The 24,708-nt window shown below is 43.8% G+C and overlaps 1 protein-coding gene across 1 annotated transcript in view; it reads right to left on the reverse strand.

Annotated features, from left to right (window-relative positions):
* Positions 1-18,033, reverse strand: part of SLC29A3 (solute carrier family 29 member 3) — a 58,232-nt gene extending 40,199 nt beyond the window's left edge. Inside the window, exons 1-2 of the mRNA XM_026672838.2 lie at positions 17,895-18,033; positions 12,777-13,078 (exon numbers count right to left, since the gene is read on the reverse strand). Of these exons, the coding sequence (XP_026528623.1) occupies positions 12,777-13,078; position 17,895 (303 nt within the window). The 5' untranslated portion in view covers positions 17,896-18,033. The remainder of the gene's footprint in view (positions 1-12,776; positions 13,079-17,894) is intronic.
* Positions 18,034-24,708: the final 6,675 nt, after the last annotated feature.

A 24,708-nucleotide genomic window follows, 5' to 3' on the forward strand; every position in this document is an offset into this window, starting at 1 on the left:
AAAATTCTGGATAATGGAAATGGCATTATCTGGAGACAGCAGAAGAGAAGAGAAGGAGCTGGAGAAGATAACAAAATGCAAATAGAAACAGAACAACTGTGGTAAAGGCAAACAAGGGTGGTACCAATAGTAATAGGTGGCTTGGGTACAATCCCAAAACTGTGGGAGCACCACCTGAACACCCTTGGCTTTGACAAATTCACCATCTGTCAATTGCAAAAGGCAACTTTACTCGGAACAGCTTACATTCTGCCATGATAACTTTAACACATGAAACAACCACATCTGCCTATCCCAGGTTCTTGGGAAGGATTTGATAGGTGGACAAAAATGCCAAATCCAGTCTGAACATCTTCGGCGATGAGAGGAACCATAATAATGACAAAGAATCAGTCAACACTGAGACTCTTCTATTGACCTTCTGGCTGCTAGCTTATAGCATTTCATACGGTTCTACACTATTCCTCCAATGCTATTTAACAGTTACATAAATCCCCTGGAGCCTTCTGTCAATAATAAATAGACAAAACTGTACTTTCTCTTTTCTTTGCATCTCATTCCAAGCAGGTGATAGAGGTCTTTAAACATTTAACAGAGATCTGTTAGCTAGTCAGTTAACTTCTGAAAAGAATTGTTTGACCAACAGAATTGACTTGGGAATTGGAGTTCAGCTATGTTGAATAGTAGCACTCCTCTTGAGAAAACAGGTTCATTTTTTTAAGCTTGAAGGCCCAGATTTTACTAAACCCCAAGAGCAAGGGGTTTGGCAAGTTTAAGACTTGTGGACTTCAACTCCCAGAATTCCCGAGCTAACATGACTGGAGGAGGAATTATGGAAGTTGAAGCCCACAAGTCTTAAAGCTGTCAAGTTTGAAGACCCTTGCCCAAGAATATCTTTATTCTGCTTAGGCTGCTATGCCAAGCCTAAACAACTCAGATTTGTCAAGGAGACTTATGCTTTAGGTACATGTTGTCTGGGGTGGACTACTACACTGCACTGCAAAGAAATCTCAGCAAAAAGCAGCACCAGAATAATCCTGTGTGTTTAGAACATAAAAAGACCACCAAGGAGTAGCAGGGCAGTGGCTAGATACACAACACCTCAATACAGTCTCCAGAACTAAAAATTGGATGAAAAGGCTGGCTCCAAGGCTATTAACAGGAAGGACATTACTCCATAACTGCAGTTGACTTTAAAACCCTACACAGTTTAGAAACAGAACCAGCTGATACTTGAAGGCTCTTGCCGTTGTGGATCAACTTGCCTGCATGTCTAGATCACAATTGGAAGAAGCTAGAGTTGAGATAATTCTAGCTGGAACTAAGAAGAGGGCCTTTTTTTTTCTGTGGCTGAGCCTAACTTCTGGAAATTGGAGGAAATCTTTCATTGTAGGAAAGCCTTCAAGGTGTAATTTGGAAAGTTTTTAAATTGCTCTCTTACAATTTCAAAGGCATGCATTCTTGCTAAAGTCTTTTTAGTATTGCTCCAATCACCCTGTCGTGCCCCTGTTGGAATCTTATTCCGAGGGGGAGGTTGAACAGCTGACAGGGAGTGTGAGTGTGGGTCCGTGAGTTACGTATGTTATGGGCAGTGGTGGGATTCAAATAATTTAACAACCGGTTCTCTGTCCTAATGATTCCTTCCAACAACCAGTTCACCAAATTGATCAGAAAATTTAACAACGGGTTCTCCCGAACTGGTGGGAACTGGCTGAATCCCACCACTAGTTATGGGGGAGAAAAGGGCCCCGGATTCCCTTCATTAGCCGCAGCTGGGAAAACAGGATTTAAAAAGGTGCATTTGCACACAGCACCTTGATGGAAGCTGTTGTGAATCAATAAAAGTGAATAACCTAAATGCAAATTAGGGGTTGAAAACCTGTACACTTGATTGGTCCTTATACAACAACTTGGGATTGGGCCAGAACTAGTCCCTGATTGGCCACTTTTGGGACTATTCTTATTGGTTAGTAGTTTGAACTTGTTGCACATTTTCATTGGTTAATAAGGCAGCAGCTAACCCTATAAAAGGGTTACTGCTGCCCATAGGGTTGCTCTGTTCTGTTCTATCTACTGTTATTAAAGAGTTGAAGTCACTGGTCAGATGTCTGGTCTCCATTATTCTCCAAACTTAACACTGGCGACGAGGATGGGATTCGGAGACCGAAGAGCTGACTAACCTACAGAGCAACTAACAGAGCACGTGGTTGAACGCGCACCATCAATGGCAACATGGCCAGCGGTGTCGTACCACCGGCTCCATTCGACCCAGAAACTGAAGACTGGGAGTCGTACATGGATAGGTTCCAGATGTTTCTGGAGACCAACAATTTGAAAAATGCAACAGCCGGGAAAAAAAGAGCTATATTTCTAACCCACTGCGGCCCTACCGTGTTTAAAATGGCAAAGTCACTTGCCAAGCCAGCAGAGGTAAAAGAGATGGACTGGGACGTCCTCGAGCCTTTACTACGGGCTCACTACGCGCCCATCGTGCCAACCTTAGTCCGAAGACACGAATATTACCGGAGGGACCAACAGAAAGGTGAAAGCCTTGCTGATTATATCGCGGACCTCCGAAACCTTGGAGGCCTCTGCGGATTCGCAGACTTAGAAGAAGCTCTCCGGGACCGTTTGGTTCTGGGCCTAGAAGACGGCACAATCCAGAGTAAAATTATGGCTAAGGGGGACATCAGTCTCACCGATGCCCTTAAGGAAGCCTCGGCAGCAGAGGCGACCAAGAAGTCGGCAGCCCGAATGCGCCGCACCAACGCACCGCTACGTAAACTCGCCACTGATACCTCGCCTCGCTCGGAGAGACACCTGGTATCAACGCACCACGAAGACCTAGAGTCCCCGTCCAACAGCGATGAAGAAGAGGTCAACCGACTTCGAACGGAGAAAGACCAGTCCACACAACACTCATTGCGACCGTGTGCTGGCTGTGGAGCCAATCACCCATGATCCGGCTGCAAATTCCTCGACGCACTCTGCCGAATTTGCGGGAGACGAGGTCACATCGCAAAGGTTTGCAGAAGCAAACAAAACTCCAAACCCCGAAAGGCCGAATGCCAATCTTCAGGATTCTTCGGCACACACCGAGAAAAATTAAACCACTCCTACAGAAACAAACCGTCTACCACTTCCACCAGGCGTGAAGAAACCCGGCGGGAAGAGACCCATCAAACAATCACCATAGGCCACGCTACATCCCTTGATGCCGGGAAAATCCGAGTAAAGGTCGCCATCGAAAACAAACCTTGCGTGATGGAGGTAGACTCGGGGTCTTCCCTCTCGATGGTATCGTGGAAAACGCTCCAACAACTCATTCCCACGATCCGCCGCCAAGACCTTAACCCTCAAAGGGTTATACTCAAAGACTATCAGGGTAACAGAATTCCCGTTGTCGGGTCCCGCAAATTCCAGGTCTCATTCAAAGACCGCACCGTCGCACTACCACTAACGGTCGTGGATCGAGACAGGCCTAGTCTTCTAGGCCTTCAATGGTTCAGGCCGCTCGGGATCACTGTAGCCAGAGTCCACAAGGCCGAGAGCGTCGATTGGGAGGAAGCACTCGTGCAAGAATTCCAAGACGTTTTTGCGAACGGACTAGGCAAGTATAAGGGGACCCCAATCTCGTTTAACTTGAACCCTGAGATAGCACCCATCCGCCTTAACCTGCGTCGGGTGCCGTTCGCCTTGAAGCCTAAAATCGACGAACAACTCGATAAACTAATAGCGCAGGGCGTACTGGAACCCACCGACCACGCCCGTTGGGAAACCCCGATAGTGACACCTATCAAGCCTGATGGGTCCCTAAGAATTTGCGGAGACTACCGGGCCACATTAAACCACGCACTGCAGCAAAGTGCTTATCCAGTACCGGTAGTGCAACATTTACTCCATTCCCTGGGCGGCGGGAAAGTTTTCGCCAAACTAGATCTAGCCCAGGTGTATCAACAATTGCCTGTAGACCCAACCACAGCCGAGGCGCAAACGATCGTAACACATAGGGGCGCATTTAAATGTAACCGGCTCCAATTCGGGGTAAGCGTCGCCCCGGGAATCTTCCAGAGTTTAATGGAAAGGTTGTTACAAGGGATAAAAGGCGTTGTCCCCTATTTCGACGATGTACTCATCGCCGCACCTAACAAGGACATCCTAGAAAAACGACTCAGAGAGGTTTTACGAAGATTCCAAAATGCAGGCCTCAGAGTAAAAAAGGATAAATGCCAGTTATGTACTGAAAAAGTAGAATTTTTGGGATATCTCCTGGACAGCCAAGGAATTCATCCCACTGAAGACAAATTACGAGCAATTAAAAAGGCACCCACTCCAAGGAACAAGGCAGACCTACAGGCGTTCCTTGGACTTATCAATTTCTATAATGTGTTTTTACCCCACAAAGCAACAGTAGCTGAACCATTGCATAGACTATTAGACAAAAAAGCAACGTGGGTTTGGGGGCAACGGGAACAACATGCTTTCCAACAAGTAAAGAAATTGCTAACTTCTGATTCAGTACTTATGCAGTACAACGAGACTCTGCCGCTCACTATCACGTGTGATGCATCACCTTTTGGGGTTGGGGCAATTCTGGCCCACGTGTTACCAAACGGAGCGGAGGCCCCCATCGCGTTTTTTTTGCGAACCTTAGCTAAAGCTGAACGAAATTATAGTCAGCTGGACAAAGAAGCTTTAGCCATTGTTGCTGCAGTTAAAAGATTTCATGAATATGTTTATGGCCGTGCGTTTACAATAATCACTGATCATAAACCGCTACTGGGGATCATTGCGGGTAATAAACCAACCCCGTATATATTGTCCCCCAGAATGACCCGTTGGTCTGAATTCCTGGCGGCCTACAACTACACTTTGCAACACCGCCCGGGGAAATCGATTCTCCACGCCGATGCATTGAGAAGAACACCGCTTCCAGACGCTGTTGTGGATCCAGCCCCAACCCTCTCAACACTACAGATTGAAGCTCTACATGCACCACCATTGACGGCTAGAGACATTGCTTTTGAAACGAAACGTGACCCAGTTCTACAACACATACTACACTGGGTTGAACGGGGGTGGCCGACGGACCAAATAGCACCTGAATGGGCGCCTTTCAAAGCCCGCCAAACCGAGCTGTTTTCCCAAAAAGGCTGTATCTTGTGGGGCGATCGAGTCGTAATCCCTGGCAAATTGCAACAGACTGTTTTGGCGGTATTGCATGAGGGACATCCGGGTATTGTGCGGATGAAATCACTCGCCCGCAGCTATGCTTGATGGCCGGGAATCGACAAAAGAATCGAGGCCTGGGTCGCTACGTGCCAACGGTGCCAGGACGTCAGCAACACCCCACCTAAAGCAAGCCCAACCGAATGGGAAATGCCGAGGGGACCGTGGTCCCGTATTCATATTGACTTTGCGGGGCCTACCAAAGGTCACACTTTCCTGATTACTGTCGACACCTATTCTAACTGGCTCGAGATTCATCGAATGCACACAACTACAACAGACTCAGTCATTAATAAATTAAACAGACTATTTGCCACACACGGGTTTCCGGACGTGTTGGTCTCGGACAACGGCCCACAGTTCACTGCATTGCCCTTTGAACAATATCTTGCTGATCGGGGCATCCGCCATGCGCTAACCTCGCCCGCGCACCCTGCGGCGAATGGACGTGCAGAACACATGGTACAATTTGTAAAAAAAACCCTTCACAAAATGGAATTTGGCAACATCGACGAGAAAATCAATCGAATTCTCTTGTTGCAGCACATCACGCCCCACAGCGTGACCAACAAAACACCCGCTGAACTTCTTATGGGGCGGAAAATACGATCGCACCTTGACCGGCTCCACCCCGCTTTCGCACCGGAAAAACCTTTCGGCTCCAGCAGCACATGCTGGGAATTTAAGGTAGGCGATTTAATCTTTGCCAAAAACTTTTCCGGCGACCCGTTATGGATACCCGCAACCGTTACCCACCTCACGGGCCTAGATCTTACCGCCTGCTAACAGACGATGGGAGGGTGTGGAAACGCCACATAGACCAGCTCCGATCGAGATTACCACCCAGCGGCCATGACTTCCCGGTTCACCAACTCAAGGGGAGGAAGTATCGAGGAATTGACTTTGATACAACTAATAGCAGGTCAACGGGAGCCCTACAGCCCAGCGAAGCACCGGAACGTGAAGCGGGGAGGGAGTTGACGTTTTCAGGGAACTTTAATACGGGGGAAAATGAACTGCAAAACCCCGAAGAAACACGGAGTAGCAGAGACAGCCACAGTGAATACAGCACAGAATCGCCGTGCAGCGAAATAGAATTTAACAAAGGTCATCCAAACGCTCCACCGGAACCGGACATTAGACAAAACCCGGTGGAGCTCGAAATCATCCAGGCAGACCAAACGGCCTGCCTATCTTGAGGATTTTATTACAGCTCCCCTCAAACGGAACCCAAGGGGGAGGGGTGTTGTGAATCAATAAAAGTGAATAACCTAAATGCAAATTAGGGGTTGAAAACCTGTACACTTGATTGGTCCTTATACAACAACTTGGGATTGGGCCAGAACTAGTCCCTGATTGGCCACTTTTGGGACTATTCTTATTGGTTAGTAGTTTGAACTTGTTGCACATTTTCATTGGTTAATAAGGCAGCAGCTAACCCTATAAAAGGGTTACTGCTGCCCATAGGGTTGCTCTGTTCTGTTCTATCTACTGTTATTAAAGAGTTGAAGTCACTGATCAGATGTCTGGTCTCCATTATTCTCCAAACTTAACAGAAGCAATGCGTGAATTTTGTTTGTCAAGTCTTATCTGGGTTCTCCCAACGTGTGTGTTTCATTATCTTTTGAAGTCCGCAATTCCTTATCCTGCCCTGTCTCGTTAATTGCTGCAGCATGGTTTGTGTTGGTTTTTATTTATAATTTATATGTACTTCGGGTTCGGACTGAATTTCTTCCCCTTAAAAACTGTTCTTGGGAGCGTTTTTTCTCCAGTGATGTTAACTGGACATTGGGGGCCAAGTTGGAGGTATTAAAGGGACTTTACCTATTTTTGTGACTTTGTTGCTTTTGTGCCACGCCCCAGGTCATCACACAGCCTATAGCAGGGGGTCCCCAAACTTGGCAACTTTAAGACTTGTGGACTTCAACTCCCAGAATTCATAGCTGGCTAGAGAATTCTCGGAGTTGAAGTCCACAAGTCTTCAAGTTGCCAAGTTTGGAGACCTCTGGCCTATTGGATAGAAAGAAACGTTCTTAAAAATAACCAGAGAAGTTTCATCTCTGGCAAGAGAGTAGAAAACAGTGCTTGTTTGCCAATATATTTAGTCCTTGATTCACAACCATTCATTTAGTGATCAAAGTTGCAACAGCACTGAAAAAAAAGTGACTTATGATAGTTTTTACGATATCCTTGTGGTTGCAACATCCCTATGATCATGTCGTCAACTTTTGGACGCTTAGCAACTGGTTCACATTTATGATGGCTTCCCGGGGTCATGAGAGCCCCTTTCGCGACCTTCTGACAAAGAAAGTCAATGGGGAAGCCAGATTCACTTTGCAACTGTGGGACGAGCTTAACAACTGCAGCTATTTCACTTTAACAACTGTGGCAAGAAAGGCCGTAAAACGGGGCAAAACTGGGGTGGCATTCAATTTTTTTTAACAACTGGTCCTGTGGGTGTGGCTAGGATGGGTGTGATCATGTGACTGGGTGGGTGTGGCTTCTTTTTCTTTCCCCCCCATTTTTCTCTACCACCTGGGCCTTAGGGAAGCGTTCTGGGGGCAGCATTTTTACTCCCAGAATGCTTCCCTGGGGCCCAGGAAGGCAAAAAACGGAGCGCAGGGGGGGTACGACCCCCTTCCGCCCCCCCTTTTAGTCTCCTGGGCCTCAGGGAAGCCTCCTGGGTGAAGCAGTAAGACAGCGAGGGGGATCCCAGCACAGCTGATCATCAGAAAAGCTGATCGTTGGGAGGGGAAAAAAAAAAGAAATACTTTAAGGAGTGACTGGGCGGGGAAGAACACAGTCAGCGATGTCGGGCGTGTACGCGATGTCGCGCGTGTGTGATAAGGAGTGACTGGGAGAGGAGAGGAGGGGCAGGCGGAGAGGGACGGGTACAGCTATGGGCACGATTTGCTGGTTCTCCGAACTACGCAGAATCATAACAATCGGTTCTATAGAACCAGTCCAAACCGGTAGAATCTTACCCCAGGGCAAAACTCACTTAACAGCTGTCTCTCTTAGCAATGAGACAGGCTCAATTGTGGTTGTAAGTGGAGGATTGCCTGTATGCAGAAGGCAGATGTTTCTCAATCTGAAAATTAGGTCACTCTTAAGAAAATTGAGGAAGAGAGGCATGTGATTAAACTGACAGCTTCATCAATAAAAGCAGAAAGCTGGCAAAATGTTAAAACTTTTAGGAAGGCAGATATCTCATCCACTTGCTCTTCTTTGCAGGAGCAAAAAGTTACACATGAAGGATCTTCTAGACCAGGGGTGTCCAACCTTGGTAACGTTAAGCCTGGAGGACTTCAACTCCCAGAATTCCCCAGCCAGCTTTGCTGGCTGGGGAATTCTGGGAGTTGAAGTCCTCCAGGCTTAACGTTACCAAGGTTGGACACCCCTGGTCTAGACCAATGGCCTCCAATCTTTTTTATTCCATGGACCAGCAGTGGTGGCAGAGGTGGGGGGAGGGGGTGGTTTTGTGTGTGCAGTCTAATCCTGCACATGTGCAAACAAAGTTTTGTGCATTCTCAGATTGCTTTGCTGGTACTCACGGGTACCATTCCAAATTCACGGGTTGGGCATCCTTGCTCTAGACAAGGCGTGTCAAACTCAATTTCATCGAGGGCCGAATTAGGGCTGTGGTTTGACCGTGTGAGTGTGTGTGTGTGTGTGTGTGTGTGTGGTTGACTGGGTGGGCCTGGCCAGCTTGACTCCACTTCCCAAACTGCTGGCATGTTTCCTCTTGTGGGTAGACTCGCCCAAAGCCACACTGGCTCGATGTTTCCTCTTCACTTCGTAAACTGTGCCAAAGCGATGCAGCGTCCCCTTACATTTTCCAGGACGGCCCCGTGGGCTGGATCCGATCACGTTGCGGGCCGGATCTGTCCCGCGGGCTTTGTGTTTGACACCTCTGCTCTAGACCTAGTACTATTGTATCTTCCAGGATCTTGATTCTGCATTTTTAAATGTAGTCAGTCAGCCTCTGGAAATTTTGATTTGTATTGGAACAGAATAGCTAGAAGTAGACACGCGTAGTTCTTCACTTCCTCCCTATTTTCTGCATCAAATTCACCTTCTTACTGAAGCTCCTGTTGAGAATCTCATAGCTGTTGGAAGTGGGAATCTAGTCTAGAACAATGCCAAAGGGCTAACATATCCTCCTTCAATACTGGAGCTCTGATTAAGACTGGAGTTGAATACAGTATATATTCCAAATAACTAGAAGATCTGACTATATGGAAACTATGATTTGACTTTCTGCTTGGCTAGAAAAGTTGATATCTCTACCACCATTTCCAAAGGCATCTACACTGCCTCTTCTCTAATTCTGCTATTCAGCCGAGCTGGAAGGCCAATAAATACTGGGCCCAGGTCAGCCTTGTATGCCTGATAGTGATTCAAGCCTCCCAAATCTGCTTCTTGAACTTGTCATGGCCATGAGGTCTACACGTGATGACTAAAAACTGCATCCCCAAAACCGACCGTGAGAATTATGTCTCCATCTTTGCACGTCAGATCCAAACCTGTGGTCTGCATTGCTCTCTTATTCGATTGGAGCCCCTGATTTAAATAGCAGTTACAATTATGTAGCTGGAAAATTGTGACGGTCCATATATTATACCAAAGTCTCTTTTTTAAGTCTGTGAGCTTAACAGACGACGGTCAGGGCAACTGCAAAAGCTATAAACATTTATCAGGCTCAGAAACTCTTTTATCTCAAGGCTGGCAATTTGTACCCTCTCATATATTGATTTCTTCTCTATGAATTAGAACTCCTATGCCGGGCAGTGAAGGAATTTCAAATGCTTATGCAGACATTTTAAAAAGCCAAAGGATGTATTTATTTGTAAAGCAATAGCATTCAACCAACTCTCTCTCTTTGTACACACACACACACACACACACACACACCCTTACCTCTTCTAAACATCAGCAAAATCTTTCAGGAGTTGGGATGAGCAGTGAGATCCTTTCACTATAAAAGGTAGACCTCAAATTTGCTTCATGCTCTTTTCATTAAAAGTAACCCTTAAGTGTCAGCAATACAGGTAACCCTCAACTTATACAACCACTCAATTGAGCCCAACATTTCTGTTGTTAAGTGAGGCATTTGTTAAGTGAGTTTTGCTCCCTTTACAACTTTTCTTGCCACAGTTGTTAAGAGAGTCACTGCGGTTGTCAAATTAGTAACACGGTTGTTAAGTGAATCCGACCTCCCCATTGACATTGTTTGTCAGAAGGTCGCAAAAGGGGATCTCGTGATCCCAGGACACTGCAACCGTCATAAATATAAGTCAGTTCCTGGCCTAGCAGGGGAAGGACACTGCAAGATCTCCATTCCCTCCTCACCCCACTAACCTGCTTTCCAGCTCCGTTCTCCTGCACAGGGCAACAGATAACAGATAATCAGAGTTGGAAGGGACCTTGTAGGTCATCTAGTCCAACCCTCCACCCAAGCGGGAGACCCTACACCATTTCTGACAAATGGCAGTCCAATCTCTTCTTGAAAGTCTCAAGTGATGGCGCTCCCACAACTTCCGAGGGCAACTTCTGTTCCATGGGTTGATTGTTCTCACTGTCAGAAAGTTTCTCCTTATTTCCAGGTTGAATCTCTCCTTGGTCAGTTTCCATCCATTATTCCTTGTCTGGCCTTCGGGTGCTTTGGGAAACAGCTTGACCCCTTCCTCTCTGTGGCAGCCCCTCAAATTTTGGAACACTGCTATCATGTCTCACCTGGTCCTTCTCTTCACTAGACAAGTCAAGCCCAGTTCCTACAACCGTTCATTGTATGTTTTAGCCTCCAGTCCCCTCATCATCATCCTGGTTGCTCTTCTCTGTACTTTTTCTAGAGTCTCAACATCTTTTTTATAATGTGGTGACCAAAACTGGATGCAGTACTCTAGGTGTGGTCTTACTAAGGCTTTATAGAGTGATATTAGTACCTCACTTGATCTTGATTTTATCCCTCTGTTAATGCAACAAAAGAAAACCCAGCCGATCAGCTGGGACTCGGGAGGCAGAGAATAGATGGAGGCAGGGACAGTCAGAGATGGGATTTGCCGGTTCTCCAAACTACTCAAAATTTCTGCTATCAGTTCTCCAGGACTGGTCAGAACCTGCTGAACACCACCTCTGGTCTGAATTTTTATCACGTAACCGTGAGGATGCTGCAATGGTTACAAGTGTGAAAAACAGTCCATGTCACTTTTTTTCAGCACATTGCAACTTCAAATGATCACTACACGAATGGTTGTAAGTCAAGGGCTACCTATAAACCTAATGCAGCCGATGAGACTAGACAAACACATAGTTAAAACAAAGCTGTAGCTTGAGGGGGTCAGGATTTGGATTAATGTAGAAAAAAAACGGAGCTTTATATCCCCATCTTTGCATCCTAGATAGAAACAACAACAACAACAACAACAAAAGGGTGTCTGAACATTATGCTACAGGCTTTTAAACATGTTTTGCAGATGCCAATTTTGGGGAATTAATTTAGATGTTTAAATCAAATCGTTGAAAAATTCCCAGTCTTGAAAAGGCATTACTGATACTGAAAAATTTCTCCCTTTTACAATACTGGAATAGAAATGTGCTTTTTGCCTCAACTTTCTTTTGCAGGAAACTACATACACACACACAGAGGAGGGGAAGGGAGAGAGAGGGGGGGGAGAGAGGGAAAGAGAGAGAGAGAGGGAGGGAGGGAGAGAGAGGGAGAGAACATGAAGGATCATGTGGAAAAAGTTTTGTGTGACAAAGCCAATTTTTCACGTATCTAGACCAAGGGTGTTCAACCTTGACAACTTTAAGACTTGTGGACTTCAGCTCCCAGAATTCCTCAGCTAGCACAGCTAGCTGGGGAATTCTAGGAATTGAAGTCCACGGGCCTTAAAGTTTCCAAGGTTGGATGCCCAATCTAGAATCTGATCTAGATCTACAATCTTCTGCAAGTCGATTTCACTGCATAAAACAAAGAATCCACCTAATTCCAAATTCTATTCCCCATGGTGGAAGAAAAATCCAGAGACTGGGAAGAAAAACCTGTCCTCTCTCAATTTCTCCACCCAATGTATATTTTCTATAAATTCTAATAATACAGACGGCATAGGAGTAGGAACTCTGCTATTTACCAACCACATTGGACATCACCTCTCATCAGTCCCACGAGTGTGGTTGTTGGGAAAGAGGTGCGGAAGTTGTCTTTCCCAAAAAATCAGAAGACCATCACCTGACCTGACCTGCTTTATCATCCTTCTTTTACTTTTCTCCAAATGAAAACACCCAATTATTTAGTGACAGGAATCACATATATCTTTGACAACCCACCTGAGGCCAGTCAATGATTTCTTTCTATACCCTATAGGAGAAATTGATTCGTCTACAGCAATCACAAATCAAGAGGAGTCCAGTAGCACATTTTCAGATTAACAAATTTAATAAAACTTCATGCCTTTTAATCAAACTTGTTAGTCTTAGAAGGTGTTGTCTGTGTCCTGATTTTATGTGAGCAAAATTAACTTAAATCACAAAAATGTCGTACTTACACGGATATCGGAGGATCCCTGGTCTTCGGGAGAAATGTTTTCTGAGCAGTTCTGGAGCTTGTACATCCAGTAGTGCTTTGCAGTGATGATAAAGTTTAAGGGCAAGAGAGAGTTGGTCCCAAGGAGGAAGAAAATAATATAGGTGGCATTCCAATGGTCTTTGGGCTTGCTGAAAACATACTGGTTCTCTCCCGGTTCCTCATGGAGTGGTTTCTCTACTTGGATCGTCGGATTCTTTGACTTGTACAAAGAGCTTGTGCTGGGCTGGAAGTCATGTTCACTGTCTTCCAAATCAAGAGACACTTTTTAGGAAGAAAATAAATATCATTATGATAATACATTAATCACAAAAACGTTGTTACCCAATGACTTTTAGAATGACTAAGGCAAGCCCTCACCATCAGAATTATTGCATGGTTCGATTCTTTGCACCAACAAAAAGCTACAAATTAAGTTAGAGCTTTCGTTCAGGTAGAAAGACGGAAAGGCTCTGTGCCTGCAGCTCAGGAGAAGTGGAAAATGTGGGCCACATACTCCTTAGATGTTCCTTTTACACAGAGATTAGGGGAAAAAACACATTCTGCCAATAACTGCTAGCTATCCTGGCCGTTCCGATACTACCTATCTCCAGTGGCTGCTTAAGGATGAACAGTCCATAACTACAGCTCAGGTGGCAGATTCTGCACAGCACCACTGGGGATTCGTCGCAAAGACGTGTCTTCTCCACCATATTATGTTATATAACAAATGTGGCAAACGCTTTGCACTGCTTAGTCTGTTCCCTTTTAGCATTGAACCTACAATGGGCCTCACAGTTTATGGACTGTAATTTTAGTACAGTTAGACCATGCATAATTGACAGGTTGGATTTTATTATAGATTTTATATTGTTATTTATTATTTTATACTAGAATGTTTAATTGTATACTTACTGAGCATTTTTATTTGTTCTGGTCTCTGGTCTAAGACTGTAATAAACGAATTGATTGATAGAAATGTACAATGGGGATTTCTTCTAGCTCCTGCAATCTTAATTCAGTTCTCATCTTATGAAATATGACAATGGAAACACTAGTTTGCCTTAGGGAAAGAATATAAATATTATTTGAGCTGATATCGAATATTTTGTACCAAGTCAGACATTGGCTTCTTCAGCCCAGCGTTCTCAGTGATTACTTTTGCTCCCTTTAGGATGGAGAGAGTTTACCCATGCCCTATCTGAAGACACCAGAGACTGAGGCTGAGAACTTCTCCATGAAAGGATGTGGGCTCCTTAACAAGTTACCAGAAACAGACTGCAGCACTCCAGAGAACTGCTAGATGGCAGCAAAGATACAGAACATTTACTCTTTCCTGCCATCTACTGGTGATTCATAGTTCTGCTTTGCAGAACTGGTAACTCTATCCTTGGGTCTATTGAGAAACCAAATCTCATCTAGATATCGTTAAGTGTTGCAGCGACAGGTTAAACATTCTTGATGTATTTCCAGAAGATCCTGGAACTGGACTGAAAAACTGTTAGGCATTGTGCACTAATTTGTAATCCAGCACCAGCTTTGCCCAGTTTCTTTGCTCTGTGTGTGTGTGTGTGTGTGTGTATGTGTGTATGTGTTTGTAACTATATCTATATCTACAGAGAGAGATAGAGACAGAGATAATTTGCCATAATCAACTTTCCTGAGTGGACACTTAGAGAAAATGGCTGGAATAGGACAGTTTGACTGCTTGTTCACAAAATGGTTGCTATAGTTGGTATATAAGGCAGAAGGCAAGCTGGTGATCAGGAGACTAGGGAGTGGTGGGGCAAAAAAAACCAAGATACTGACCAGGTCTTGGTGACCAGACACATTTTTGATGTGCCACTTATACACTTATATATATATGTGTGTGTGTGTGTGTGTGTGTGTGTGTGTGTGTTTGTGTGTGTGTATGTGTATGTATATGTATATGTATGTATATATGTATATATATATGGCATTCAGCTTTGTTCGGGAGCTTCCCACGTCATTGTAGATGTGCTTTTAAAGTTGTAGCAACGTTTTGGCAGAATCTCATCTGCCATCATCAGGCTTCTGTATTGTGTTCGTCTGTGAGTCAGACTTTCCTCATTATAGTTGTGTTTTTAAAGTCAGACAGACAAACACAATACAGAAGCCTGATGATGGCAGATGAGATTCTGCCGAAACGTTGCTACAACTTTAAAAGCACAACTCTAATGACGTGGGAAAATACCCGAACAAAGCTGAATACCATACATGTAAGTACCCGCGAAAACTTAAGAAAACATATACATACATACATACATACATACATACATACATATATATATATATATATATATATATATACACACACACACACACACACACACATATATACATATACATATACATACATACACACACACACACACACGGATCATTCTGTATTGATCTTGATTTTTTTTTTAGACTCAACTGGAGATCTTCTGCCAGTATGGATGTTCCTTATAACCCCTCACCCTTTTCACCTTTTTCTGGGAAAATGGGCCAAAGAAATCCCATTTTTATTTTTTGTTTCAAGATGCTTATAGTTGATTTGGCGCCCATAACTGTAATCAGAAATAGAAGGTACTCTGGGCTCGCACTCTGCCCCTTTCTAAACATTTTAACTAATCTAAACATATCTAAAAACTCCAGTGGAACAGTCTAATGAGTGCTCAGGCAGTATCTGCAGGCACACTGGGACTTACTGGTACCAGTAAGAAATCTGTCTTCTGTCTCTATTTTGTCATATGGCTTTATTGAGAGAGTTTGAGGGCATGCGTTGAGTTTGCTATTCATTTACTTGGGGGGGTGAGGGAAAACCTCTAAATTGTTACTTGCTCGGTTTTAAAAGAAAGCAGGACAAAGGAGTCTGGTGTATAATGAAAACCCCTCTGGAGGGATTATAGGTAGTCCTTGATTTACGACCACAATTTGGGCCACATCTTATGCTGCTAGGCAAGGTGGATGTTAAGTCAGCTGTGCCTGGCTTTATGACCTTTTTGCCACAGTTGTTAAGCGAATCAATGCAGTTGTTAACAACTCATATGGTCATTAAGTTAAACTTTGCGTGTTGGAAGCTGGCTGGGAAGGTTGCAAATGGTGATCACATCAGCCCAGGATGCTGTAACCGTCATAACAGCAACAGCGCTTGGACTTATATACCGCTTCACAGTGCTTTACAGCCCTCTCTAAGCGGTTCACAGAGTTGGCCTTTTGCCCCCAACAATCTGGGTCTTCATTTTACCGACATTGGAAGGATGGAAGGCTGAGTCAACCTTGGGCTGGTCAGGATCGAACTGCTGGCAGTTGGCAGAGTCAGTTTGCAATCCTGCATTCTAACCACTGTGCCACCCATGGCTCTTAAATGACTATATACAATGCATTTTGGAGGGCCACAGCACCACCACATCCATACTGTACATGCCAGTGGCCAAACACCCAAATTTTGATGCTGCAACAGTCTTTAAGTTCAAGGACCAGTTGTCACTTTTTCCAGTGGCACTGTAACTTCAAACGGACACTAAATGAATGGTTGTAAGCTGAGGATTACATACAGAAGGCTGCATAAAAAGGAGAAAGGACTCCAGCCCAATAGATGTCTCGGGATTCAAATACTCTTGATCAGGTTTTTTTTTTCATCCTTGGCAACTTTACTTAAAAGTTCACACATTTTAAAGTTGTCCAGGTTGAGAAAAACTGCTCTAAATCACAACAGCCCAGTTATTTTAATAATTATCTCAGTATTAGATTGTGCCGAGATGGACAAACTTACAATAAAACTAACAGGCAAGGAGGAATCAGATTATTATGCTGTATGGGATAGATAGTATAAGTGTATATAACATAGGAATAAGGATTAATGTATAGACATAAATGTAAATATATGTAATATCAATGACACAATTCTGTTAACAATGTAAATAGAGATGTGTAAAATAAATAAATAGAAAAAAAAGAATAATTATCTCTTACAGCCCTTTTCTCTAGCTGCCCTCCCATTTGGAGGTGGGGATAATAGGGGCTACAGGTAATCCTCAACTTACGACCACAATGAGCCCAACATTTACGTTACTAAGTGAGAAATTTGTGAAGCGAGCTTTGCCCCATTTTTACGACTTTTCTTGCCCCAGTTCTTAAATGAATCATGCAGTTGTTAAGTTAGTGACGCCGTCATTAAGTGAAATCCGGCTTCCCCGTTGACTTTGCTTGTCAGAAGGTCGCAAAAGGGGATCACATGACCCCCCCCCCACACTGACAAGGTCATAAATATGAACCAGCTGTCAAGCATCCCACGATCATGGGGATGCGGAAACGATCATGAGCCACTGCTTTCAGTTGTCCTCCCAGGTTCAAAATGGTCACTAAACAAAAGTGTTGTAAGTCGAGGACGACCCCGTATAGCCAACACCCTCAGGGACCTCCTTATGGGGGAGGGCTGGGCCAACCCAAACCCCAAACCCCACGGCTGTATCCTCCTGGGTCGGCTTCTGAGTCGAACCCTGGAAGAGATCATCCCTCAGAGATGCCAGCCGCTCCGAAGCTGACTGAACGCTGAAGACTTTGGCTAAGCCGTTCAAAAGTTGTTTTGGTCTAAGCGCGCGCACGAGGCCCGCCCGCGCGCGCACACACACACCCCGCCGGCCACACTTCCTTGCACGTTTGAACAAAGTAACAGAATGTGAAACCTCGGAACATCCAGCCCGGAAATCTCTCTTTATTCTGCCATACGATCGGCGGGCAAACGATTCGCTTAGGAAAGGTTTTCTACCCGCTGTAAAGGAGGGTAGACAGCCTTCCCAAGCGATTTAGCTATAGGGAAAAAACAAAAACAAAAACAACTCGGGGGGATTCGTAGCGTTCGTCGGGACAGAGCCGGCCAACCGGAGTTCAGACGTGCAAGAAAGACGCGCGTTAAAAAAAAAAAAAAAAAAGCCCCGATCCTTCAAAGGAAGGTAGAAAAAAAGCGAAGAGCCGCCGCAAGCGGAGGAGGAAGGAAAGAAAGAAAGAAGGAAGAGAACGAGCGACAGCCGAGCGCGAAGGCGAACAAAGCCTCGGCAGGGCCGCGCAAAAGCGAGCCGGAGAAGCCACTTACTCTCGCCGCTTCTAGGCGTCTCCCCATCAAACTCATCCGTCCGGCTCGTGGTCGGGGCTTTTGCCGAGCAACGCCACCGCCGGCGCCGCCGCCGGCCCTCGCAAAACCCCTCCCACCGGCCGCCTTCTACGCCGCCTCGGCCCGGCCTCGCTTCCCTCTTTGCAGTCGGGCGGAGCCGCGCGGCAACACCGGCCGCCCTTTCGGCGGCCTAGTGGGAGCGCGGATTCATGCCACAAGGCTGAGACCAATCTTGGGTTTTTTTCAGGCTCGGCGTCCCCCGGGACGGTTTCGAATCAAGGTTGAGGCCAAGAGGGGCCCCGGGAAACGCCGCAGAGGCGCCCCGGGAGAAACCTCCCTTGGGGCAGCGGCTGAGGTGTCTCCAAACATCTTTTAAGACTTGTGGACTTCAACTCCCAAAATTCCCTAGCCATCAATTTTTTATTTTTTATTTTATTTTATTTATTTTATTTGGTTTGTCAATCTCTTACAAGATAACAGGTATAAGTATAAACATAGTTATAAATACATGAAATGGATACATATAAGAAAAATAAAAGAAACAATAGGACAGGGACCGTAGGCACGTTGCTGCGCTTGTGCATGCCCCCTACAGACCTCTTAGGAAAGGGGTGAGGTCAATAGTAGACAGTCTAAGGTTAAAGTTTTCGGGGTTTGGGGAAGGAACCACAGAGTCAGGTAGAGTATTCCAGACATTGACCACTCTTGCTGAAGTCGTATTTCCTGCAATCAAGTTTGGTGCGGTTTACCTTGAGTTTGTATCTATTGTTTGCTCTTGTGTTGTTATGGTTGAAGCTGAAGTATTCATTGACAGGTAAGTCATTGCAATGTATGATTTTACATACTATACTTAGATCGGACTGAAGGCGGCGTAGTTCTAGGTCTAGAATTTCAAGTCGGTGGCATAAGGTATTCTGCAATGAGTAGAGGAGTTGAGAACTCTTCTTGTGAAATATTTCTGGACTTTCTCAACTGTTAATATCAGATACATAATGTGGGTTCCAGACTGATGAGCTGTATTCGAGTATTAGTCTAGCAAATGTTCTGTATGCTCTAGTTAGTAGTGTAATATTACCAGATAAAAAGCTACGTAAGATTAAGTTAACAACCTTTTTGGCTATGTAGTTACAGTGGGCTCTAGCCCACTTAGAGATGAGTACTCCAACGTCCTCGACAGAGTTTGGATCATCAACAAAGTCTTGACTATTCAGCCTGTATTTTATTTTCTGATTTTTTTGCCAATATGTAAGACAGAGCATTTATTTGTTGAGATTTGAAGTTGCCATTTGTTTGACCATTTTGATACATAGTCGAGGTCTTTTTGAAGGGTAGCAGTATTGTCTGTGGTGTTGAATAGCTTTACATCGTCAGCGAAGAGAACGCAGTTGCTCTTAATATGATCACAGAGGTCATTTATGTAGAGTATGAAGAGAGTTGGACCTAGAACACTGCCTTGGGGGACACCACTGTTGACAGGTACAGAATTTGATAGGACACTCCCAATTTTGACCATCTGTTGTCTGTTTGACAGGAATGCTTCTATCCAGTTATGCAGGTGTCCAGAGATACCATAAGATTTTAGTTTTAGGAGTAGTTTGTTGTGTACCACTGAATCAAAGGCTTTACAGAAGTCTATGTAGATTGTGTCTATTGCTTTGCCCTGATCGAGTTGTGTAGTCCATATGTTTTTGCAGTGTAAGAGTTGCAGATTGCAAAATAGTTTTTTTTCTGAAATCAAATTGTTTATTAGAGAGTAGGCTGCTTGTCTTTAAGTGGAGGATAATGGATTGGTTAATAATTGATTCCATGACTTTACAGGTGATGCAGCATAAGGAGATTGGTCTGTAATTTTCAACTAGGCTGGGGGCTCCCTTTTTGAAAATGGGGATGACTGTGGCTTGTGACCATAGGTTAGGCAAGGAGCTGGTCCTGAAACATTTTTCAAAGATTATGCTTAGAGGTTCTGCTATGGCAGTGGATAGCTTTTTTAAGAAGTAGGCACATATTCCGTCCGGTCCAATAGATAGAGATGGTTTTAGATTGCATAGTGCTTTTTCAGCATTGTCTTCTGTAAAATTGATATGTATTAGATCATTGTAGTTCTCTGTGGTCAAGGGTCAAGAGGTGTTGAAGCCCACAACTCTTAAAGTTGTCAAAGTTGGACACACACACACACCCCATTCTACATATTGTGTATGAAATGATTGGCTTTGTCATGCAAACCTAGTGACACATACACAATTGATCCTTCCTTCAGAGTGCTTATGTCCCTGTATTGTGTGTGTACTTTCTTGCAAAAGTTGAGGCAGAAGGCACATTTCTATTCCAGTATTGTAAAAGGGAGGGGATTTTCAGTATCCTCTGAAAACCTTCCTTGAGGCACTGGCTGAGGTTTTTCTCTTAAGGCAGAGGTGTCTCTAAACTTAGCACCTTTAAGACTTGTGGACTTCAACTCCCAGAATTCCCCAACCAACATATCTTAAAGATGCCAAGTCTTAAAGATGCCAAGCTTGGACACCTCTGTCTTAAATGGATCCATCAGGGATTCCCAAACTTAGCACCTTTAAGACTTGTGGACTTCAACTCCCAGAATTCCCCAACCAACATATCTTAAAGATGCCAAGTCTTAAAGATGCCAAGCTTGGACACCTCTGTCTTAAATGGATCCATCAGGGATTCCCAAACTTGGCAACTTTAAGACTTGTGGACTTCAACTCCCAGAATTCCCCAACCAACATATCTTAAAGATGCCAAGTCTTAAAGATGCCAAGCTTGGACACCTCTGTCTTAAATGGATCCATCAGGGATTCCCAAACTTGGCAACTTTAAGACTTGTGGACTTCAACTTCCAGAATTCCTCAGCCAGCTATGCTGGCTGAGGAATTCTGGAAGTTGAAGTCCACAAGTCTTAAAGTTGCCAAGTTTGGAGAGCTCTGGGTTACATCATCGGTTTTGCTAGATCTGGGCAATAGCAAAACAAAAAACAAAAAAAAACCCCCAACAAATGTGTTTGGCTTTATCTTTTTCCCCATTTGGAAAATTTGCAGTTTTGACATGGTTGGAACCTATTAAAATTATTTTCCAGTTGTGAAGTTTTTGATTGCTGACTACTTGGGTTTTCCTTCTCTTCCCCCAAAGCCTTTCAGAGCCAGTAAATTAATAACGCAGCTTTTGTAACTACGTACAGTTGAATAAAGTAACAGTGTTAATCATTTATCAACACGACCTGCTGCACAGCATTGTTTATACCTACAGCTGACTTCCGGAACACTCTGTAGTTTCTTCCCCAAGCCCCAAAAACTTTAACCTTAGACTGTCTACTATTGACCTCACCCTGTCTACTATTAACCGCACCAAACTTGATTGCAGGAAATATGACTTCAGCAATAGAGTGGTCAATGTCTGGAATACTCTACCCGACTCTGTAGTTTCTTCCCCAAACCCCAAAAACTTTAACCTTAGACTGTCTACTATTGACCTCACCCCTTTCCTAAGAGGTCTGTAGGGGGCGTGCATAAGCGCACCAACGTGCCTACCGTCCCTGTCCTATTGTTTCTCTTAGTCTTCTTTTATTTTTCTTATATGTACCCATTTCATGTATTCACAACTATGTATACACTTATACTTATTATCTTGTAAACAATTGGCAAATCAAATAAATAAAATAAAAAATAAAATAAAATACAGTAAAGCAGTGTGCCAGGTAGACGTTAGCCTATAATTCCTTCTTCAAAGAAGAAGGAATTTCAGTCTTTTACTCTTCAAATTGAAGATACCAGTATACTGTGAACCAATGTACTGTAGTTGGAAGAGACCAAGTTGGGGTAGGCCGTTTGTTCAATATGACCAGAGAAGGCGGATATGATTGAACAGCACCCCCTACAGCCTCTAGAAACTTCGCTTGAATAAAGGGGACAAACTCTTTGTCCCCATATAGATCTCACAGTATTTTTTTCACCCAGTATTTTAACGTCTGTGATTAAAATTGGTTGGGTCGGTTTGTCATTTAATTATAGTATCATTTTGTGGAGTCACAAGGTAATTTTCTGGTTGGCTGGCTAAGACGTGTGTCATATGAGATGGTGCATATGGGTTGATTAAGATACAAAACCAGCTAAGCTCTTCTCAAAGCCTAAGTTTGATTTGATTCTGCATTTATTTAAAATGAGAGGGAGGGGGAGGGGGAGAGGGAGGGAGGGAGAGAGAGAGAGAAAAAAATTGGCTCAGAAAGCCATTCAGAGTTTCAGATGAGTCTGCAAAGTTGATCTGATTTTGACTTTGGGATCTTTGGGGAAAATCAAGTTGATCCCATTTAGACATTCCAAAAAATTGATCAAGGAAAAGTGTTTGTTCCTGTGCAGAAATCTTCAACTCCCTGAACTTTGACTGATTTCTCTTGGATTTCAAGTCGGAGGCATCCAAACTGAATCAAGACTTCGCATTCCTATTTTGCAATTCTATTCAGAAATCTGAATGATCAAATTGCTTTCTGATTAAATCTCCAAATCAGTCTCATAACCCTTTTCTTCACAATGGTTTTCTTCACAATGACTGTTTTGAAATATTAGGGCCAGACTAATTATTTTTTTTCCCAAACTGTAGATGAAATGCTCATTCATTTTGAACGCCATAGGCTTTTTGCTTGGCTAAAATGATGGAAGATCACTTTCTTAACACTTTCCTCCAGATGAGTGGGACTGTAAGACCATATTAATTGAAAATTATGAAACTTGGTTTGATTATTTGGAAAGTAGCCGGCTGGGGAATACCGGGAGTTGAAATCCACATATCTGGAAGCTGCCAGGTTGAGAAATAACACTTGATATAAAGTGTTGAGAGAAGAGGGATATATGAAAAACATATCTATCATACATTCATGGTGGTAGATACCAGCAAATACATGGAAACAAAGTTCATACACCTTCTGTATAAAGAATAAGCTTCTGTATAAAGAATTACAACTTCCTTTAAGAAATACAACCCATTATTGTACTTTCAGTAATGTTGCTATGTTCAAATCATTTATGTATTGGAGAGAAAGTGCCTACTTCAAATTAATTCATTTTCATTCTTCACTTCCTTGGAGGCATCACATAGCTGGATTTCATTTGCAAGTTACTGATCTGCCTTAACATTTAAATTTAAACCAGTCACCTTTAAGGCAATGTGATATTAACAAAAATGAAAGGATTTTTCAGATCCTATCTCTCCCCTTGTTCTTTATGGAGAAGATAAATTTGTGCCTAAGCTCTGCCATTTCAGACTGTGTAAATGAACATGCCTCCGTATTGCATGGAATAAAATCCTTGCCCACAGACAAATAGCATTTCAGGGGCAAGATTAAACCTTTCTTCCTGAAATCCCTTCTCCGGGCTGCTAAGAGGGACAGAAGAATTGAGAACAAAGTTCCTTCCTTCCTTCCTTCCTTCCTTCCTTCCTTCCTTCCTTCCTTCCTTCCTTCCTTCCTTCCTTCCTTCCTTCCTTCCTTCCTTCCTTCCTTCCTTCTTTCCTTCCTTTTTCCTTGCTATAATGTGCTGTTGTATGCTATGCTATGCTATGCTATGCTATGCTATGCTATGCTATGCTATGCTATGCTATGCTATGCTATGCTATTATTTCTGCTATCCAGAAGTGCAGCCTCTCCATCAGACTGTGATGATAAGGGCAAGGAATTTCAGGTTATCCATATTTTGCTCCATTCTTTGAACTTTGTCTATACCAGCTATTTATCATTATTATTACAAATTGCCTAGTTTGCTCTCTACTAATTCTCTGCATGCATATGCATTGGATCCTTTAGTTTGTAAACCTGGAAAATGCAAACCTTTCCGAAGACCATCTTTATGTCACGTGTGTGCATTTTTCTGTGATATGGCAGGTAATGTGTCTGATTACACATATCAAATAATCCTAGGATGGTTGGTTTAAGGCCAAATGATGCCCTAAGCTTAGCCCAGTGATAGTGCCCCTCAGATCTCTATTGCTTAACTGACAAGACATTAAAAAGCCATAAATGCTGAAGCTGAAATAACAGAATAAGTTTTTTATATTCATCAGTTTCCAGGCAATCCCTTAACCTAGACCAGGGGTTGGCAACCTTAAACACTCAAAGAGCCACAAAGGTCCTAACCAGAAGCTCCCCATTCAATTCTGGAGCTGACCGGAAGTCTTGTTTCCCCCACCATAGAGTCTCCTCCTAGGGGGCATCCTTTTTCCTCTGCTGACTGGGGACAGGGAGCTGCAGCAGAGGGATGAAAGAGCCACATGTGGCTCCAGAGCCACAGGTTGCTGATCCCTGATCTAGACCCCAACTAGATAGATGATTAGATAGATAGATAGATAGACAGACAGATAGATAGATTGATATAGATATAGATAGATGATAGATGGTAGATGATAGGTAGATAGATAGATGGATAGATAGATGATAGTTCTTGATTTACAATCATTAGTGACTGAACTTACAACAGCACTGAAAAAAGTGATGTATGACTGTTTTTCACACAACTGTTGTAGTATCCCCATGGTCGTGTGATCAAAATTTGGACGCTTGGCAACTGGTTCATATTTATGATAGTTGCAGAGTCCTGGGGTCATGTGATCATTTTTGTGACCTTCTGACAAGCAGAGTAAATGGGGAAAGCTATAGAGACAAAGAGAGAGGTGGGATATATATATTTGTTTTCATAGATTTTCACAGGTACAGGTATGGTATGCAGGTCTTGGCATGTTCGGATCTTTTCCTGTAAAATCTTACACGGGAAAAGACCCGAACAGCCCAAGACCTGCACGCACA

The sequence above is a fragment of the Notechis scutatus genome, chromosome 4 (assembly GCF_049901735.1).
Source record: "Notechis scutatus isolate UNSWTSFEM ecotype Mainland chromosome 4, rNotScu1.2, whole genome shotgun sequence".
In the NCBI taxonomy this organism is placed as follows: domain Eukaryota; kingdom Metazoa; phylum Chordata; class Lepidosauria; order Squamata; family Elapidae; genus Notechis; species Notechis scutatus.